The sequence below is a fragment of the Engraulis encrasicolus genome, chromosome 5, assembly GCF_034702125.1.
Source record: "Engraulis encrasicolus isolate BLACKSEA-1 chromosome 5, IST_EnEncr_1.0, whole genome shotgun sequence".
Classification (NCBI taxonomy): domain Eukaryota; kingdom Metazoa; phylum Chordata; class Actinopteri; order Clupeiformes; family Engraulidae; genus Engraulis; species Engraulis encrasicolus.
This window is the reverse complement of record NC_085861.1, coordinates 53,026,795-53,049,294: the sequence shown is the minus strand read 5'-3', so window position 1 is coordinate 53,049,294 and position 22,500 is coordinate 53,026,795. Positions and strand designations below refer to the sequence as shown.

The 22,500-nt window shown below is 46.2% G+C and overlaps 1 protein-coding gene across 1 annotated transcript in view; it reads right to left on the bottom strand.

Annotated features, from left to right (window-relative positions):
* Window positions 1-22,500, bottom strand: part of cdkal1 (CDK5 regulatory subunit associated protein 1-like 1) — a 366,482-nt gene that overhangs the window by 65,886 nt on the left and 278,096 nt on the right. Inside the window, exons 11-12 of the mRNA XM_063199729.1 lie at window positions 19,871-20,051; window positions 6,114-6,176 (exon numbers count right to left, since the gene is read on the bottom strand). Of these exons, the coding sequence (XP_063055799.1) occupies window positions 6,114-6,176; window positions 19,871-20,051 (244 nt within the window). The remainder of the gene's footprint in view (window positions 1-6,113; window positions 6,177-19,870; window positions 20,052-22,500) is intronic.

Sequence of the window (22,500 nt, the reverse complement as noted above, 5' to 3'; positions counted from 1 at the left end):
GACAAAAAGTTCAACACCTTCTGAAAATTTTAGCCGCTTTGCATTAAGTTTTCGAGCAGACACTTGTCCACGGTGACGCAACATCGAAAGAGAAAAGCAGATACTGTTCACAAATAACTGAATTAAGATTTCATTAAAAAAACACAGCATTTGTATGAAAATGTGCTGGGTGACCACACTGCCTAGGCCTATCCAGATGCACGTATAGCAACAATGAGAAAGAGAGGGAGAGACGGAGAGAGAGAGAGCGATTAGCGCGTATCTGTGTGTGTGTGTGTGTAGTGTGTGTGTGTGTGTGTGTGTCTCGGGGAACATTTGAAGTGAAAAAAACAACCCTCCCCCACTTCAGCATCAGATGTTGGTGGTCTACAAGTCAACCCTTGTTTACCCGACTATCTTGCAGCCCAGTCATGAAGTTCATAAAGCCATCGGTAGCCTATATCCAAAATCCCTCCGCAAATTTCTGCATTGCCTGAGTTCATAGGCTAAAACAACTTTATTTAGGCCTGACTTATTTAGCTTACTTTATTAGCCTTATTTAGGCCTATTATCGTATTTAGGCTTTAACTTGGGCCTATTTTATAAAATATCGACAGAAGGAAAAGAAACTACAGACAAGTTGAGGCTTACTGATCGTAGCCTATTACAGCAAATCGAACATGCGCTTTATGAACACACTAGCCTGAGGGCAAACATCTTCTTCTCACGATTGAGATAGGCCATGCCAGGAATTCAACTACCTGGGCACACACTAAAATACTGACAGACTACAATTGCTTGGATCTTCAGTGGGTTTCGTGGGTCCGGGGGGATGGGTGGCCTACTGCCTAAACTGTAACAGTTTAAATGCGTCCTCTCCAAACAGAGTGTGTGTGTGTGTTGGGGGTTGGGCGAGAGCATTAGGCTATCGGGGAGGATTGAGGATAAATCTTACACCTTTCCTTATTAATGGAAAATTAATTCCATGCTTTAGGGAGTATTCAAGAACCTAAACAATATGTAATTGCTGCTGCACAGTTCACGGGTTAGGCTATTTATTCAGTGAGGTTGTGGATATTGACACCTGTCCTCCGCGACCGCGGATAGCCCCCACCTTTGCGCTTCTCATCTGGCTGTCACACATCAACTGGAGGAGAGCGCGCAGTTGAAGACAAGCGGCATGACTGCAATCGTCAACAGGCCTAGTCTAAACAACTGTTCAATGTTCAGCGGTGTCCGTAGTCAAATTATCACAGCGGTGTTAGATGGTTTTTATGAAGACCTGGAGGTCTGATCTATCCTACTTTGCAGCAGACAAAAACCAACAGACAAAATTGCTGAGTAGTGCCTACGAATGATTCTCCTGCCAGGATAGCGTTGGACTAACCAGAATAACCAATTTACATGTTGAATGTTGAGAGGAGGCATTTTGAAAAGTCGAAGACTTATTCACGAGGATATCATAGCTACCTTTCCTTGTCAATGTCCCATGCATTAAAACATATTCAAAAACCTCATCTGCGATAGGTTAAACACGATTTATCTAACACGCTTGAGGATAATATTGCCACCTTTCCCCTCTCCTGCGGTAGCCAGTTGCCTTCTCAGAAGAAGCAATCTGAAACGGAAAGAGTGCGCACTGTTCAAGACCCGCGGCAAGACTGCAATGGTCATCATGGTCTGTGGTGTCAGCATTCAGCCAAAACGGTGATAGGCCCTTCATATATATATATATAAATATACCTTATTCGCAGCAGCCAAATCAGTCAGACAATAAGTCCTTAACGAGTACGTGCAGGCTAGCGAATGCTCATTCTACCAGGGTAAAGTTTGCAATTGGAGAGGGGTGATTGAAGGGGTAAATTAAGTCCGAAATCAAAATGATCAAAATACGGTTAATTTATTTACAATACCCTACATGACAGAACGAAAATGTGTAGGAGGTCAACAGAAAATAACCATAAACTGAGGACTATAGGCAACGTCAAAGTAAAATACAAACACGAAATCAAACAAAGCTTTTTTTTAATGCGGCAACACTGGTTAACAGCAGGTTTTACGCACACATTTCGAAGCGGTTTATCACAGATGCCGCACTCTTCCTTGCTCTCCCAAACCCCAACGTACACTGGGTTTAATACTCCCTGCAATACTGGCCAGCTATTATTCAATTATCATTTCATTTGTCCATGCAAAGACCTTTACGCTGCGGTTAACTAAAAGTAGCCTCGGCCGAATTAAGGTAGGCTACAGCCTAACACAAAACGGTTTCCATCTGCACACAGATGCCACATATTAATAGGCTACCATACACAAAAAATGTAAAGCTAGCAAATGAAAATGAAAAGCATTTAAACTAACATCCCACTAAACAATCTCTTCCCCAAAGTCAAAGTTGAAACGGTGTGCGCATTTCCCGCCTCGCAGATTGACTTATTAAAGTGTGTTGATCAGTGCAGTGCGTGCAGGGTGTGTGCGAGTGCGTGCTCCACAATGCACATTGAAGAAAGTTCACTTCAACATGTCAACAATGTCCCATGTGTCCATATGTAGTGCATTAAAAGCATTGTGAGAGAACATGTTTGCCAGTTTAGTGCGAAGGGAGGAGAATCCAAGTGCAGAGAGGCTGCATGTTGACGTTACATTTCATTTCGTTGGATGCTTGTCTCAAATGTCATTTACTCTCATCACATGCCTTGGCTACTCGTTTTAAATGTGGATTTGACCCACATTAACCCGTATTACAGCGTTAAACCACATGCTACCCTGAAACACCGCTGCTTCCCCGACTTTTACATTGCAAAATTTCCGACATTTCCTTCACTGACGCAGCGGTTGATGGTCAAAGACGCGGCGCATCCTAAAAACTAAACAAATTATTTAATGATTATTTAGACCGGGCTTTTATTTGGAACCGGCCATTATCTGTCAAATATCCTCGTGCACCCGGCCCTTAAAAGGAACCCGGCCGCTAATTGGAACTCGGCTATTATATGGAACTTTACGGTATATTAATATGCCGTCAACATCGTCTAAAATATTCCATATGGTAATAAATGTTGCCTATCCATTTGCGCTTGAATGTGTATTGTGTGTATGCAAGAGAAAGTGTGTGTGTGTGTGTGTGTGTGTGTGTGTGTGTGTGTGTGTGTGTGTGTGTGAGAGAGAGAGAGAGAGAGAGAGAGAGAGAGAAAGCAATATCATATATATATACAGGTTGCGAGCGCTCCCAAGTAGGCTATAGCAAGCGCTTCCAAGTATAGCAAGCGCTCCCAAGTGCCACCCGGCGGTTGTTTGGGTACACTGCAGCTAGGCCCGGTACGTACCGAGGTGGATGACGTGGCATTACCTCGGTAAAGGGTGTGCATTGTAGGGGGACCGACTGTATAAGGCAACTTTGTTTTCTTCTGGGAAAATGGGCCACAACATAGATCTAGCAAACTCTGAAATGTCTATAAACAATTTTTAAGTGTTCTAGAGGGATGTAGCTGTCTTGAAATTTGCAAGATGTTGGTCACGTTCACACAGAACTATCAGATGCACCGTTACAATGTCATCAGTCTCTTAAGAAATGTCACTGCCAAACATTGAGAAGAATTTAATGTGAAACTACAAAAAAACATTACCCTGCAGTCCTATCATATTCCAGAACAGAAACCAACACAGAGTGTCCAGAAAAACAGGGTATTGAGCGCTCAGAGACATGGCCAAGGTAAGAAGGGATGACACCAGACAACCATTCAACAAGTTAATTAAGTCAAAACGGGGGCAAAAATACCTGGGGACAAAATTTTCAAAGGTTTTATGGACTTGTGAAAGTGACTCTTGACAGACAGGGTGGATGAACCCATGGCTGGATCTTTTAGAGGGAGAAAATTGCATCTTTTACGAAGACAATGGTATTTATGCAGTAATCTGCTGGTATTTGAGTGGAACTCAGCAACTGATTTGAGTGTGCACATTACTGATCTAGCCATAGGCTCATCAACCTGGTCCATTAACAGTCACTTTCACTAGTTCATAAAACCATTGAAAAAACTGTCTGAAGACATTTCTTGACCCAGTCTTGACTTAAGTTTCTTGTTGAGTGGTCTTCAGGTTTCAGCCTGTTTTACCTTGGCCATGTCTCTGAGTGCTGAATACAATGTTCTTGTGGACACTCGATGTACGTTTCAGTTCTGGAATATAACAGCACTGCAGGGTAATAGTTTTGTGGTAGTTTCATCTTCAATTCTTCTCAATCTGGCAGTTACTTGTCATGTGACACTGATGGCTTGTAACGGTGCATTAGATGGATGTGACCAATATTTCAAGACAGCCACACCCCTCTAGAAGACTTCAAAATTGTTTATAGTCTTTACAGAGTTTGTTAGATCTCTTTTGTGGCTCATTTTCCCAGAGGAAAACAAAGTTGCCTAATAATTATGCACACTAATTTTGCCCTGTTATAGGGTATTGGGCTCCTTCGATCACACTCTCTCTTATCATACCAATATGCATGATCTGGAATGCTTAAATCCAATAGGTGTTCATGTCCATAAAGGGTGGTGGCGGACAAAATGCATAAAATGGACGATATTGTCAAAAAACTTGTTTGCCTAATAATTCTGCACACAGTGTATAAACTACTAACATTTACTCCAAATTTCGAATGAAAATATTGTCATTCAGAACATTTATTTGCAGGAAGTAACAAATAGTCAAAATAACACAAACGATGCAATGCTTTCTGACCTCAAAAAATCCAAAGAAATCAAGATGATATTGCCTTTAAAACAACATAATAGTAATGTGGGGTTCAAGGGAGGGGTTCAGAAATCAATGTTTTGGTAGAATAACCCTGGATTTTAAATCACAGCAGTCATGCATCTTGGCATGCTCTCCACCAGTTTTTCACATCGTTCTTGAATGATGCAAATACATGCTCTAAATGACAATATTGTCATTTAAAATCAAGTCAAGTCAAGTCAAGTCTGCTTTATTGTCAATTTCTTTACATGCACTGGTCATACAAAGAATATGAAATTACGCTTCTTACTATTGGGAGGAAATTAGAAGGAAATGTTGTCAATAGGTTATAAAATGAAACAACAATGTTAATTTTACTGAAACACAATTTTTGCCGCGGCTGTAAAAAGGTAACATGCTTATAATGTCTCTTTTCCACTGGCAGTTTTCTGGTAGGCCTACAGCTCGACTCGGCTGCCAGTTTTTGCTTTATGATTGAGCTGTGTCGTGTCTATTCGAAAAGTAAAAAGTGACGGCTGAGTCGCCCTGAAGGCCTACCAGAAAATAGCCAGTGGAAAAGAGGCCAAAGATAATGCAGCAAAAAAACAAACAAAAAAAACCCCAAATCATTTAGTCCATACAATATTAGCTGTGGTTGCACCACCCTGACATGTGCTACATCTGCAACTGTCATGCATGAAACGTGTGTGTGTCCACCTGAATGTTTGCGTGTGTGCATGTTAAGACTCAGTCAAAAAGGGCCAAGGTTATGCTCAAACAAGAGGTAGTGTCTCTGAGTCACACACACTGAGCATTGTTTTCATATATGGCTATCAGGTTTCTCTTTGAATGTTCTTAATCCAACTCACACGAAAGCAGATAGAAATCCTTGACTGGCCGTGTGTGTGTGTGTGTGTGTGTGTGTGTGTGTGTGTGTGTGTGTGTGTGTGTGTGTGTGTGTGTGTGTGTGTGTGTGTGTGTGTGTGTGTGTGTGAGAGAGAGAGAGAGAGAGAGAGAGAGAGAGCACAATAAATGCCTGTTACTCTGTTACACAATGAACAACACCAGCAATAATTATTCTGGTTCAAAGTAATTACATACAATGGGCCACAAGCTTACAAATGTGTACGTGCGCGCGCGTGCGAGAGAGAGAGAGAGAGAGAGAGAGAGAGAGAGAGAGAGAGAGAGAGAGAGAGAGAGAGAGAGAGAGAGAGAGAGAGAGAGAGAGAGAGAGAGAGTGTGTGAGAGAGAGAGATTTGAACCTTTACAGTACATACAAGATGGCCCTGTCCTGAGATGACACTAAGGTCTCTCAAAGCCTGTGAAAAGAGCAGCTGTGTGTGTGTGTGTGTGTGTGTGTGTGTGTGTGTGTGTGTGTGTGTGTGTGTGTGTGTGTGTGCTCTTACCTTGTGATCATAGGGGTTGTAGGAGTGAAACAGTGCCGACAGTTCCTTGGTCCTCTGTTTCTTCTGTAGTGGTAAAGAGAGGACACACAAAGACACACACACACACACACACACACACACACACACACACACACACACAAAGGTTGAGGAGGTGGAATACTCCAACAGTGATCATTAAACACAAGCCGTTGGACATACAAAACTGGGTCATCTGCATATACACACACAAACACACACATCTGGAATAAACACAGCGACCACACTTGGACCTGCTGAACTAAACAAATGTATGAAATATGGGGATTAGAAGCACAGGTGCAGGAGGGTGCATGCAGACTGCACACACATGTATGCACGCATGTACACACACTTCTCATCAAAACAGTACAGGGTCTACAGGGACTTCAGCAAGATGATAACCACCGTCACCATCCTCAATGGAGACAGACAGCAGACAATTTCACTGCACTGCCTGGCATAAACACACAAATTCACAAGCATGCACGCACAGTCACACGTGCAATATCATATTGCTTGAACACTGGATGGGGGTGGGTGGGAGAGAGGGAGAGAGAGAGAGAGAGAGAGAGAGAGAGAGAGAGAGAGAGAGAGAGAGAGAGAGAGAGAGAGAGAGAGATGTGAAAATGAAGGGATAGTCAGGCGCTCACAGCGTGGACAAATCATATACTCTCTCAAAATCAGATATCTTCATTCCAGGCCAGAAATAAGGAGAGGAATTTGATCAGAAAAGATGAGGCCTCTTATGACCTTGGGACATGCAATATCTCTAGCCAGGCAGGGCATCGGCCACTCAGGAGACCTCATCACACACACACACACACACACACACACTTACTTTCTCCCATGAGTGGCCCCAGTAAGGGAGAAAAATTATGTGGCTATGGCAAGTAACCTGCCGCTGCCTTCACTGCATCACGCCACCACAGACCAGCTTTTCCAGAACCTTCTTCCATTAAAGAGACACTATCGCGCCCTCCCCATCACCGCCTCTCTCTCTCTCTCTCTCTCTCTCATATATACTCCGGTCAGAGTCCAAGGACAAGAGGGACATTGGTCTCCTTGGGTTCGCATCAGTGGCTAACAGGGTCTTGCTTTAACGGCTAACAGCTTTTGTATTAGCGGCTAACAGATCTCCATCAGCTGCTAACGGGTCTACATTAGCTGCTAACGGGTCTGCATTAGCAGCTAACAGGTACACATTAGCTGCTAAATTAGCTGTACGTCAGGTCTCCAGGGGCCCTGAGGTGCTGGCTGTGTGGAGTGAGAGGGGGGCCCAGGGGAGAAGGAGCTTCATCCATCTCCATCTCCCACACAGACACCCTGCTACCTCTAGCACGCACACACGCACGCCTGATGATAGAATGTAAAGGGCAATGTATAGACTGAAGTTTGTTTGTGTGTGTATTTGTGTGTAATTTTGTGTGTGCATGTACACCTGCACACACTTTCATTTAGAAACTCATTCCCATCACATTCCCAGGCTAGTTTCCTACCATTCCCATACAAAATAAAACATAAAAATGCTGTGATGATGGAACATGAGGGACAATGTAGGGCTGCATAATTAATCGGAATTAATCGAAAGCAACCATTAATTGTGATCGTACATGGGGCAAAATAGTGACCTGACTTTCGGCGTCCTTGAATCCAGAACATGGTGACTGCTATTTCTGGCCAAAAATCTGTAGGCCCACCTAAGCTTCATGCTATCTCCTTTAACAAAAATATTACAATTCAGTTTTATTTTTTCCCTTATATAATACATTATTTCATTTTCTGCACAATTTATTTTTGTTATTTTCGATTCATTGTTAATTACATTACATTATTACATTATATTGCACTTAGCCAACGCTTTCATTTATTCAAAGCGATTTACAACTATTATTTATCAGGGTATCCCTGGAGCAATGTGGGGTTAGGTGCCTTGCTCAAGGGCACTTCAGCCATGGATGGAGATGTAGGGAGAGGTCAGGGGGGATTCGAACTGGCAACCCCCAGATTGAAAGACCAACTCTCAAACCACTAGGCCACGGCTGCCAATTGTTAATAATTGTGATTTCAAGCTTAACCCAAATAATCATGACTTTTTTTTCTTCCCCATTTTTTCAACAATCTTGCATCCCTAGGGCAATGTATAGAGCCCAGATGGACAGGAGGTTTCTTCAGCAATTCAAAAGCAAACACGCACAAACACAAACGCGCACACGCACACACACATGCACACACACACACACACACGCACACACACATGATTGTGAAATGCATTCCTATGTCTAAAAATAGTCTAAAAAAAAAACAGTCCATTTAAGTCAACAATTTTACAGAAAAGTGCACTTAATGTCATGGCAACTCCACTCTTGACAAATAAGACGGAAGAATCAATTTTTGTAAAGTGCGAGAGAGGGATGGCTGCAACTCACCATGGGTACGTGTGAGCATGCACACATACACGCAAGAAGACTACCAAGATCACACACACGCACGCACGCACGCACGCCTTACCAGTAGGTGGATACACGCACGTACACAGCTTCCAGAGCATAAATGCCTCTGGTCTGCATCCAAGTCAGGGTTATGGAGTATAAACTGGGCCAGTCTTTCATAAATGTCATACAGTCATTACGGACCACACACGAGCGTGCACACACACACACACTCCCGGCAGATAAAAGCCATACATGTCACAGTGCAGCACTGAGAAGTGCAGTGATCAACTGGAGTCTAGTTTCCTGTCTGCTTCTTACGTACCGTAAGAAACCCCTAAACCCCTCTACTATCACACACAAGACACACGCATGCATGCACGCACGCACGCACGCAGACAGACAGACAAAGATTCACACTCGTTTTCCAACTCCCAGGATGGCCTTACATGACATGACCCACTTCTGTGGATTCTCTAACTGGTTTGCTTAGCTCCACCTGTGAGGTCTTTCAAGCTGCTGGAGCTCTAGCGCTCAGAGGTGTGTGTGTGTGTGTGTGTGTGTGTGTGTGTGTGTGTGTGTGTGTGTGTGTGTGTGTGTGTGTGTGTGTGTGTGTGTGTGTACATGCATGTGTGTGGGATCACTCAGACATTCGTCAAATTGCCCAGCCCTGTGCGTGTGTGCGTGTGTGCGTGTGTGTGTGTGTGTGTGTGTGTGTGTGTGTGTGTGTGTGTGTGTGTTTGTGTTTGCAACAAAGAGACAACAGGAGCTAACATGATGGCAGCAGGTAGTAACTCACAGGTCAAATGACACAATATCTCTATTTCTCTCTCCTTTCCTTCTTTGTCTTGTGAAACTTTTCCTCTCTCATTCTGTGCTCTTTCTGTCTATGCTCTTCTACCCTTCTCCTCCTCTTTCAGCTTGCCCTTTTCTCATGTTTCCCTCGGGTCGCTTCATCCCTGCTCAAGCTCTTTTTTAACCACATTTGCCCTTCTTTTTCAACACACTCTTCCTTTTGTCTGTTCTTACTTTCATCTCTCTCTCTCTCTCTCTCTCTCTCTCTCTCTCTCTCTCATCTCTCTCTCTCTCTCTCTCTCTCTCTCTCTCTCTCTCTCTCTCTCTCTCTCTCTCTCTCTCTCTCTCTCTCATCTCTCTCTCTCTCTCTCTCATCTCTTTTCTTTCCCGCTACTCCTGTACTCTCCCGCTTGGCTTAGCCATAGCTCTCTTTCATTATTTCCTTTTCTTAATTCCCTGTATGACTTTTGGACGTAAAATAAACCCGACCAAAAGTTGCAGAGGAAAAGCTTGATGGGCCGTGGTCCAGTCCGACTCACTCTGGTCCTGTCATGGGCCAGGGAGCAGTGTATCTGGGCTGAGGTACAGCGCTGACATTTGGAACAGAACAAAGTCCGGCGATCCAAATGGGGAAAAATTGTTAAAAATAGAAAAATTGTGTTGTGCCCGGGGTTGTCTGGCAACGGAAATGGCTTGTGTTTGTGAACGCTGGACAGAAGGAAAAAAACAAGGCTACAGCTGGATAAATCACATAAGCATGAAAAAGTAGCGAGGACGAGGTTTCCATCAACTTCCATGACATGTTTGTGTTGCTCTAATGTCTTTTAAACGTTCTCGCATGGCTGTTGCTAAGCGATATACAAAAACGTCTGCTGGTGTTGTCCTCCGTGTTTGTGAACATTCCAGATATAACAACCCTTAATGGAGGTTTCTACAAGTCGCTAAGCTTTAGAAAAAAAAAACTGTAATCCACCTTTTCCGTCTTTCCATTTTTTCTTTCAGTTAATGTCCTACTTTCCCCACCCTGTAAACATTGTATCTATCTGTTGGGCCAGAATCTTCTTTTTTATCATCCCTGCTGATTCTGTCTCTTTCCCTCCTTCCCAACCATTACATGTTTTTGCCCTTCCTCTCTCTCTCTCTCTCTCTCTCTCTCTCTCCCGCCCACCCCCATGCAGTCTCTCACTCTCTGCAATATTTATTCTCTCTCTCTCTCTCTCTCTCTCTCTCTCTCTCTCTCTCTCTCTCATATCTACCTTCCTTTCTTTCTCAGTCCCTCCCTCTCTCCTCTCCATTTAATCCTTCTCTCCATCGCTCTCCTTCCATTCCATCTCTCTAACAGGCCTGCTGAGGCTTGCAGAGGGTCAGTGGGTGCAGAGCAGATCAGTCAGACCTGTCTATAAGGAGAACAGGGGGAGGAGAGAGAGAAGAAAGAGAAGAGGTAAGGAGAGGAGATGAGAAGAAAGGAAGAGAGGAGAGGAGGAAGAGAAGAAGAGAAGAGACGGAGGAGAAAGAGGAGAAAAGGAGAAGAGAAGAGGGAAGAGAGAATGGGAGGAGAAGGTAGAGGAGAGAGAGAGAGAGAGAGAGAGGGAGGAGAAGAGAGAGAGCGAGGGGGGAGGAAGAGTGTAGGGAGGGAAGCTAGGAGGGTCAAGTGCGTTGGAAAAGCTTGGCCTCCAGGGCAGCCCTTTTCACCAGGTGCAGCCAAACAGGTTTGACGAGAGCAGCCTGGCAATGACATGTTTACGACCTTACACACACCACCATGTACAGCACATGCACGCACACGCACGCACGCACGCACGCACACACACACACACACACACACACACACACACACACACACACACACACACACACACACACACACACACACACACACAGACACACACACACAGACACACACACAGACACACACACACACACACACACACACACACACACACACACACACACAAACACACACCTTAACATATTCTATGTGAACCTACAGCGCCTGCACAAGGTTGCCATGTAGTGTCATAACACAGATACAAGAAAACAAAAATGAATGCATTCACACACAGTGAAAGAATGAGGTCGATCTGAGACCAAGGTTACGCAGTAAGGTTACTGAGAGCTCTGATGACAGGTAAGAGGAGAGGGCACAGCTGTGTGTGTGTGTGTGTGTGTGTGTGTGTGTGTGTGTGTGTGTGTGTGTGTGTGTGTGTGTGTGTGTGTGTGTGTGTGTGTGTGTGTGTGTGTGTGTGTGTGTGTACAAGACATGAGCTAGTTGACTTGGAGTGAATTGTGCCCATCTGTCCTCCCTCCACAAATCTTGCAGTCTGATGCCCACTCACACTGGCACCCCAATCCCCCCCCCCCCCCAACACACACACACACACACACACACACACACACACACACACACACACACACACACACACACACACACACACACACACACACACACACACACACACACCTGTCTCAGTCTCTCTGTCACCTATGTCCTGTGTGTGTGTGTGTGTGTGTGTGTGTGTGTGTGTGTATGTATGTGTGTGTGTGTGTGTGTGTGTGTGTGTGTGTGTGTGTGTGTGTGTGTGTGTGTGTGTGTGTGTGTGTGTGTGTGTGTGTGTGTGTGTGTGTGTGTGTGTGTTGCTTTTGTGTCAGTTAGAGGGTCTGTGTGCTCGACTCACCCAACTGGCAGCCCGGCAAGCCAGTAGCAGTGCCAGTACCTGTGTATGTGTGTGTGTGGTGTGTGTGGTGTGTGTATGCCAACCCTGAGAGGGGGATTAGGTTAATTTCCCTGAACGAAGGGTGCGATGGGGTGGTGTGCGTGTGTGTTTCTCAGTGTGTACATGTGTGTGTAACCCCCTATTGACATGTCATTGACTGTGCTATTCTTTGAGACTTGTGCAGTGTGTGTGTGTGTGTGTGTGTGTGTGTGTGTGTGTGTGTGTGTGTGTGTGTGTGTGTGTGTGTCCATCGGAGGCCCTGTGTAGAGTGTGTCCCAGTGCTGGGTGATTGTGTGAGCTGAGATAAATGAGCCTGCTGCCTGAGGCCTGGCCGGACAGGTGGTCACATCCTCCACCTCCACCTCCACCCCTCCATGCCCCCTGCACGCACCTGCGCGCGCGCGCACACACGCACGCACACACACACGCGCGCGCCGCACGCACACGCGCGCGCGCCGCACGCACGCACGCACGCACGCACGCACGCACGCACGCACGCACGCACGCACGCACGCACGCACACACACACACACACACACACACACACACACACACACACACACACACACACACACACACACACGAGTATGTGGGCCCATACCAGTGATTCTGAACCTGTATTTCCTTAGAGCACCCTTTTACATGTGTACACCCCCAACCCAAACTTCTATACGTGTATAAGCACTAAAAATGATTGAAGAGATTTCCTGCTGGTGACATTAAGCAATACCTTTGACGCATTTACATGTGGACCAAAACATGTTTTAATTTGGTTTTGATTTTGCTTAATTATAATGTTCGCAAGCAGAATTTTGGTCACAACCTCAACACAAACAAAAATTTGCGCACCCACTGAAATCTCTGGCCCACCCCCATGGGGTGCCCGCACCCCAGCTTGAGAACCACTGGCCTATACAGTTGTGTGCATGCCTGCAGAAGACAACAGATAACACTTGACCTTCCTCACTACAAAAACTAGCTGCATCACCCTCTACATCATTCCAAACACAACCACACACAATACATACAAACACACGCAATACATACAAACGCACACACAATACACATAAACAAACACTTCAGAAGCTTTTTTCCATGCCTCCTTCTATTCCCTCCACTTCAATCTGTCCATTTCCAATCTACCTGGTCTGTTCTTCTTCACCCATTATCTTCAGGAGTGTGTCCATTCATCACCCCCCCATTTCTTCCCTTTTTTTTTCTTCATCTTCAACGCTATCTTTCTTCCAATCTCATCTGTTCCCCTCACATGTCTTTCGCTCTCTTCTCCTCATCTCTTCCCTCCCCTCCTCTCTCTCTGTCCTTCACTAATTTGGCTCTTTTTTTCCCATCTTGCGGTCACCTCCATTCCTGCAGGGCTTCATGCAGGGACAAGTGGTTGCCGGCCTCCTTCGCCACAACAAATACTCTTCATTCATGTACGCCTCCACACCCCCAAACTCCCCCTCCCAAAACCCTCAGCTTTCATCATTTCTTTCTTTCTTCTGCCCTCTGCTTTCGTTCTTTTTTTCCTTCCCCGTCATCGATCCGTCCGCAAAACTAGGACTAGAGTGCAGCCTCCACACACATGCAGGTGCATGCCTGCACACAAGCAAACACACACACACGCGCACACGCACACGCACACGCACACACACACACACACACACACACACACACACACACACACACACACACACACACAAGCAAACACACACACACGCGCACACGCACACGCACACACACAAATGCAAGGGCACGCGCAGGCACACACATGCTGGTCTCTGTGGCAGCAGGGCTGTTTCTAATGGCAGCACACACGCACGCATGTCATATACGCATGTACAATGCACACACACACACACACACACACGCACAGGCACACCTCACAAATACATGTGTCAGATGAGTAAGCCTGCTGTGAGACCAGGAAACACACACACACACACAAATTCACAAGTGAGATGTGTTAGCCTGCTGTGAGATCCCAGGAGCACAGCATCCTCTGCTCTTTATTAAAACAAGGCCAACACACACACAAACACACACACACACACACACACACACACACACACACACACACACACACACACAGGTGTCCGGTGCTACCTTCTGATCAACCGCTGGTTTCTCAGCAGTAGCGTGACGGATGACGCCACTTTCTCTGCACCAGGTGTGCACAACACACACACAACACACACACACACACAGTCAGGTAGCCGCTGGGAAAACAGCAGCACAGCAGGCCAGAGAGCTGAGTGAGGGTCCACCTGGGAAGCAGGCAGACAAAAGCATGTGCTCTGTGCAAACGCAAGCACACACGTACACACACAAGCTGACACAAACTAAAAGACACACAAAACACACACACTTCATGGATAATGAGATGGTTAGCAGCCACTGCTGTTATCCATGCAAACACAAAGACAAAAAAAAGCCACACACTGAACACAGTCATCTGTTGTCATTGTTCAAGGTGTTTCAGCGACTAAAAACTAATCACCTAGCTGTCAATTACAACTTAAAAAAATAACGTTGACATGTTTGTGCTGATGACGTGAAGTTGTCACGTGTCACTGCCTGAGGCAACTACCATAGGTATCACTCAACATAGCTAAGTGACGAGTCATTCGCAAATTACAAAGGTCGTGTAAACGTTGTATGGCTCTGTAAATCAGACCATGTTGATGCAGATATGAATGGTGAAAATGAAGTGGGGAATGCCCAAAAGTTAAAAGCAACTAAACAGGCATTTTTGCTGCGTTTCAACCATGCACAGAGCCAATGCCTGATATGTGCAGCGCCAGGTGTAAAGAAAAAAACAAAAAAAGTTGTGTGAGGAATGAAATCGGGTTTAGTTTCTTTATTAGTCTCCACGAAGGAGAAATTTGCTTTGGAGACAGGGAGGTTGCAGCATCATAAAACACATAGGACACATGACACCAACACAGAAAAACAAACAACAGTACAACAATAGAATTCACTCACAAGAAAAACAGTGTACATGCTCAGAAGCACTGGATGTCCTAACCCACTGCCCCTGACCCATCCAGTCCATACATTACCCCCCCCCCACACACACACACACACACATAGCTCAGTACACTCCCCTCACACACACGCACACACACACAGCTCAGTACACCCCCCCCAACCTACAACCAACCACGCCCTCACCCTGCAATAAATAACTAGTAAATATCTCGCAATCGCCTTTTTGATCGGCGCTTTATGCAGATTGCCGATCACACACACACAAATACACACAGGCCTTGTGTACTCTGTTGGCATGTGTGATGGCTGTTTCAGCACGGAAGGTGCGCCTGAAACATTGATGGACTTCACGCCTCTTCTGATCCACCACGGCCACATCCTGTGCAAAGCATCCTGGGATTGTGGCCGACCCGCCCCTCCTCCTCCTCCTCCTCCACCCCCACTCGCCCTGCCTTGCCTGAACACAGAGCGCAGGCAGAGGAGCCAGGGGAGGGGAAAGGGAATTTCCAATGAGATGGCAGGGCCTTGAAAGACTCTCTCTCTCTCTCTCTCTCTCTCTCTCTCTCTCTCTCTCTCTCCCTCTCTCTCTCTCTCTGTCTGCCTTTCTCTCTCCCTCAGACACTTCAGTGACTTTGAAGGTGGATCTTCAAGGACTCTGGAGAAAGAAGAGAGAGAGATGAGCAGAGGGGGCAGGAGATGATCTGCTTCCAGGCCGAGTGCACAGAGGACAGAGGATCTCATATTCAACGCGTGCGCGCGCGCGCACACACACACACACACACAGACACACACACACACACACACACACACACACACACACACACACACACACACACACACACACACACACACACACACACACACACACACACACACACACACACACACACACACACACACACACACACACACGCACACACGCACAGACGCACATACGCACGCGCGCACAGAGAGGAGGATATAATGGAGCTCAAACAGTAAAGATGAGAGCAGTGGTTCAAAGGTCCTGGGATCCAGAGTCCAGGAGAGAAAAGAGAGTTGTAGCTCCTTCATATACTGCATGCTCAACCACCCTCCACCGACACTACACTATGGACATAACACCTTCCACTGCCATGCACTACTGTCCTACTGTTTTGTTGTTGTACTTCTGTCTACTTTTGTTGAGTCTGTATGTCTTTGTAGATGTATACCGTATGTGTTTTGCTTTTTTTGTTATTGGGTCTGTAAAGCATCGTTAAGGGTCTGAAAAAGAGCCATTCAAATATGTATTAACAGTATACTATGTATTAACAGTATACTCAACCCTCCACCATCTATAATTCTGTATGTTCAACCATCCTCCATCTATATTACAGTACACTCAACCATACTCGATCTATAATACATGTTCAACCATACTGCATACATAATACAACATGTTCAACCATACTCCATCTATAATAAAGTTTATTCAAACATCATCCGTCTATATGCTCTAACACCATCCACCTATACAGTATGCTAAAACGGCATCCGTCTATAAATGTATACTTCCCCATCATACACTTGTACAGTACGCTAAAATAACATGCAAAAGGCCTTAAGAGGTCTCAAAAGAGAGTCTCTGCTGAATAGACTGAAAACCCTTACCTCTGAATAAACAAACGTGTACAATAGCCTTTATGAAGACTGTGGGTTGATGTAAAGGGTGTGAACACATCACGCTCACAACCACACACCTGTCTACAAACACACACCTGCAGGTTCACATGTAGTACTTTAAAAACATGCTATCTGAATTGAAGGCCCACTACACTAAAACTATAACAATAACAGCGAACTAGCTTATTTCAGAAATGCAAATCAAGTCCGAGTCAAGTGTGTGTCTGTGTCGAGGTATTGAGGAACATTTGACCCTGATACAGGTCTGGCCTGATCCAATACAAGTGCAGACGCAGATACACACACGGACACGTGCATGCACGCGTGCACCCACAGACGCACCTGCGCACGCGCGCACGCACCCACACGTACGCACTGCCCTGGGGACACAATGCTCCGGGTGGAGTGTCATCGCTGGCAGCATCAGCAGCAGCTGTGCATTCTAATGAAGAAGAATGGCCACGTACAGTAAGCAAACACACACACGCACACACGGTTTTATACACAGACACACACACACAGACAGACTCACAAGTACATACACAGACTAACACATAATGCCAAACACTGACACACAAACAGAACAAAAAAGCTTCTCTCCGTCTTACGCACGCACACACACACACACACCGCTTATACACAGAAATACACAGACACACACTCACAAGTACATACACAGACTAACACATAACGACAAACACTCATACACAAGCAAAAAAGATTTTATCTCCGTCTTACGCACACGCGCCGCATGCGCACGCACACGCACACTTGCACATACACACACACACACACTTGCACATACACACACACTTGCACACGCACACGCACACACACACACACAGCTCTGGAGTGGTCAGGCTGCAGGGCAGGCAGTAAAACAGTGGCCCTGGCCATTATTCCCGGTGCGGTGCACATTTTTCACACTGCAGTAGGAGCAGCAACAGCAACACCAGCCAGCCGTCTGCACTGCCACCACTGTCTAGCTAACAGACGGACAGGGACGGTGGGACTCACACAAGCGCACACACACACACACAGGTACACACACACACACGCACACACAAGCGCAAGCACATGCACAAGCACACACACATAGACGCACGCACGCACGCACACACAATGGCGCATGCGCGCACACACACACAGGCACACGCACACAGGCACGCACACACACACAGACGCACGCACACACACACACACACACACACACACACACACAGACGCACGCACACACACACACACACACACACACAGGCACGCACACACAAACAGGCACGCATGCACACACACACAGAACCTGAAAGTGCATAGCCAGCAGTCAACAGATTTGAGGGTGAGTTCTAAAATTACACCCCTGTGTAGGGAGGGAAAAAAACAAAACAAAAAGACATGAGCCTTTTCGATGAAGAATGTTCATACACAGTCAGGTAGAATTAAGCACACGACTGCACAAGTGACTCAATCACTTACTCGTTTGTCTTGTCTCTCTCTGTGTGCACATGCAATAATAATGTGTTTATATGTTTGAGTGCATCTGTGTGTGTGTGTGCATCTGTGTGTGTGTGTGTGTGTGTGTGTGTGTGTGTGTGTGTGTGTGTGTGTGTGTGTGTGTGTGTGTGTGTGTGTGTATTTGCATGAGTGTTCCCAGCCCTTGGCAGAAGTGAGTGTGCATTAGTCATCAGAAAAACAAGGCAAGACAAACTGCAGCTCTGTAGGTACAGATCCGGGCAGACTTTAAGAGAGCGTTCAGGGCCACGTGGAGATGGACATCTCCGACATAATTGAAGCATTTTGTCTTCTCTGTCTGCCAGACTGACAGGCACAGTTTCAAGACTCAATCACAGAGTAAGCCAAGCGAGAGGGATGGGGCAGGGGATTGTCTGTTAGTGTGTGTGTGTGTGTGTGTGTGTGTGTGTGTGTGTGTGTGTGTGTGTGTGTGTGTGTGTGTGTGTGGAGAGGGAGAGTGAGAGAGTGTGTGGAGAGAAAGAAAAGGGGGGCTAGAGAGAGAGAGAGAGAGAGAGAGAGAGAGAGAGAGAGAGAGAGAGAGAGAGAGAGAGAGAGAGAGAGAGAGAGAGAGAGAGAGAGAGTGGAGAGAGAGAGAAGGGGAGCGAGAGAGGGAACAAGAGAGAGAGCTAGAGAGAGAGAGAGCGAGCGAGCGAGCGAGCGAGCGAGAGAGAGAGAGAGAGAGAGAGAGAGAGAGACTGTGTGTGTGAGAGAGAGTGCATGCATGTGTGAGAGACAGCGGGCGTGTATGTGTGTGTAGTATGTGAGTGTGTGTGTGCTTGTGCGAGGCCATAATAACCTGTCAGGTAATTGCAGCATGAGGACGGTGAAGGGAGCAGGCGGGAGGCGTGTGGTTAATACGGGTCAGCTTTCCCTCTAGTGGAGAACCCAATGTGGTGAGCACCGCCAGCTTGACCTCAGCATGACTGATGACTGCCATGTTGAACATGAGCCTTTGCACCGCACCCCCAACACCAACACCAACACCAACACCCACACCCACACCCACACGCCCCTTTCTCCTGGCACCTGTCAGTACATATCCCTTTCCAAAAACTTCCCCACCGTACACATGTATGCACACAGAGGCCAACAGGCACAGGCACGCACAAGCGTGCACACACGCACGTACGCACACACAAGCCTGTCACGACTGGCAATGCTCCTAAAACACACTCACAAACATACACAGGACAACCAAAACAAATCCTCATGCACATAGACTCAAGAACAAACTGCAAACACCCACACATTCACACATTATTAACTTATCTTTGTTTGCACTTGCACTTGAAAATTCCTTTTTTTAAACTAAAAAACAATTATGCTTAATTCCTATAATGGCACTTTTACTTCTATTTCACATGTTTACATTGTTATAGATAATAGATATTTTAAATGGCATCTACAGTTTCATGTGTATCTCGTCCCCAGTAGGCTATTGATAGCATGTACAAGAGATACAACATTGATGTGATCAATAGCCAAACCCGCCCATGAAAACTGGTAGGGATAACAAAATGACATGGGTGTTTGGTGTGTGTGTGTGTGTGTGTGTGTGTGTGTGTGTGTGTGTGTGTGTGTGTGTGTGTGTGTGTGTGTGTGTGTGTGTGTGTGTGTGTGTGTGTGTGTGTGTGTGTGTGTGTGTGTGTGTACTCACTATGTGTGCGGGGACCTGCTCCATCTTGGCTGCGGGGGTGCCAGGCCGGGGATAGAACTGGTTGATGAAGAGGCTGGGGAAGCGGTACGTCCGCACCAGCTCCATGGTCTCCTGGAAGTCCTCCTCCGTCTCCCCCGGAAACCCGCAGATGATGTCCGTGGCGATGGTGATGCCGGGAACCCTGAGGGGACAGAGACGGAGAAAGAAGCTGAGCATATACATCAGCGGTCATAACCTTTTTCTGAACACCGCCCCACTTTCGACAGTCTCCTTCTCAACGCCGCTGAGTGCTCCCTAACGCCCCCTGGGCGGGCTATAGGGTCCCTGTTGAGAAACACTAATATACATGAACATCAGCTGAGTCATTCTACAGCAATTGAACAAATCTCCACGCAGCAAGCAAACATTACTCTGAGTTCCTTAGACCGAAAGTGAAGTAAAGTGAAGGAGTATCCTTTCCAAGTTACAGACCGTTTCATAAGGAGGGTGCGTTGATTTTCGTTGATTTTATCAAGACCATAGTGCAGCAGCTGTATAATTTCAGACACAAGGGCATCAGTTCAATTCCTGTGGAATGATCCATACAAATAAATGGTGATGTCCGAGTTGCAAGGAGCACTGTCAAACTGTCGGACTTCTGTCCGACCTCGTCCTTTTGCTGGGCTGTGATTGGTCAAACAGCATTTTAGAGCGGGCCTTAGCCAAAGGTGAATTGAGTGTGAGATGGTGACAGGAAGCAAGTGGGGGAAGAGAGAGATGGGGGAGGACCAGGAAACGACCTCTGGGTGGAATCAAACCCAGGTCCCCAGCCGAACAGTCAATGCTCTACCCATTTGAGCCACGGCTGGGGTCCTGATGAGAAACATTTTTAATTGCAGTGATCTTTGTATCCTGCTGTCAGCAGCAGGCCCAAATGAGGACCATTACCCCGTCCACAGGCCATCTTCTTACCAGCCTGTAACTAGCTGATCACTATCGCCTATTGATTATCGGCACCAACAAAGAACCAAGGACCAGAGCCAATGAAAAGGTGGAGCCTGGAGATCCATGCGATCCATTGATTCAATGGGCCCATATTCATTCACTATTGATCCACTGGGGGGATGAAATAAAGATCCTTTTAGAGACAAATGAACGCTGATCTTAAACATGGAAGGCAGGCCTCCACACGGTCAGCGGAACTGTAATTTGTTCATAACTCTTATGTGCTCATCCACGTCTTCGAGTATGTGGGTGACTGAGAATATGTGTTTGTGAGTGAGTGAGTGAGTGAGTGTGAGCGCGAAGGAGAGAGAAAGAGAGCGCAAGGGAAAGAAGGCGTATGTTTTTTTCCGTACGTGTATACACATGCTTGTGTGTGCTTTAAAGAAAGTATGCTTGCTACTTTGCTCTATTCAGAGATGACTTCTCATCTGCCGACAGCTGAATGAGGCAGCAGCTCTCCCTGGCCTCTGCACTCGTAGGTCGCCGCGGAGAAGCAGTGCGGGTGTATGTCCATGGACAACCAGGCGAAAACGGTATGTAAACAGCATTCCCTTTTTCTCATCTCCTTTTCGCATACGGTCTTTCATATTTGTGAGCTCTTTTATATAGACTAGGCTTATTGCGCCACTGTCAAAGCGCATTTTCTTCACAGGGCTGCTAATTGAGCCTTTATAAAAGTGCTTCTTTTCAGGGCAGAAAACACTTTGCCTGGTGAATAGGTGGGTTTATTTCATGTAGATGTCGGCCCTTGACTGGGATGTTGGTGCGACAATGACAAGGCCACCTAGACGGCTGCTTTGATTGCGGTGTTTATGTTGTTGAATTGACAAACTGTACTGAACTCACTCTGACCTTACACCCTCTTCCTTGTATTCCTCACTGTTAATTTCTCTCTCTCTCTCTCTCTCTCTCTCTCTCTCTCTCTCTCTCTCTCTCTCTCTCTCTCATTCTTCACTGCCTACCTGTTGTTAATTTCCCATGTATGTATGCATGCATGTATGTATGTATGTATGTATGCCCTTCCTTCCCCACAGTGGAGGCCGTGTCTCCTGCAGATGTTTATCTGGTGTTATTGACAGCCGGTGCGGTTCGGAGCAGTATGTAATGTGCATGCTTAATCACAACAGCACTGGGGCACCACACAGCGCAGCAACCCGTAACCCCTGACCTATTGACAAGCCTGCGCTGTTTCCACACATTAATATTCACACTGGCCACGGGCAGTTATGAATACTTGACCTTTGAAACATGGACACGCACGCATGTATACACGCACACAAAGCGTAAACGCACTGCTAAAGGACTTAATTCTGTAATAAATTGTGAAATGTGTAAAACTCTACATTTAAGACGTGTGTGCCTGATTGCTTTAAAAGGATGTTTTTGTTGCAAACATCGAGATTTTGAAAAGAGAAAAGAGATACAGAGAAATAGAGAGAGAGAGCAAGAGAAATAGAGAGAAAGTGACAAAGACAGAGAAAGAGAGAAAGAATGAAAAAGAGTGTAAAAGAGTGGTGAAAGTGTGCGAGAGAGCGAAAATGAGAGAAGACGAGTGAAAGGCATGGAAGGAGGGCTTTTCAAAGGCCGTCAGATGGATGTGCACCAGACAACAAGCCTCTGAACGCAAGGCCACTGGGACTGAAATG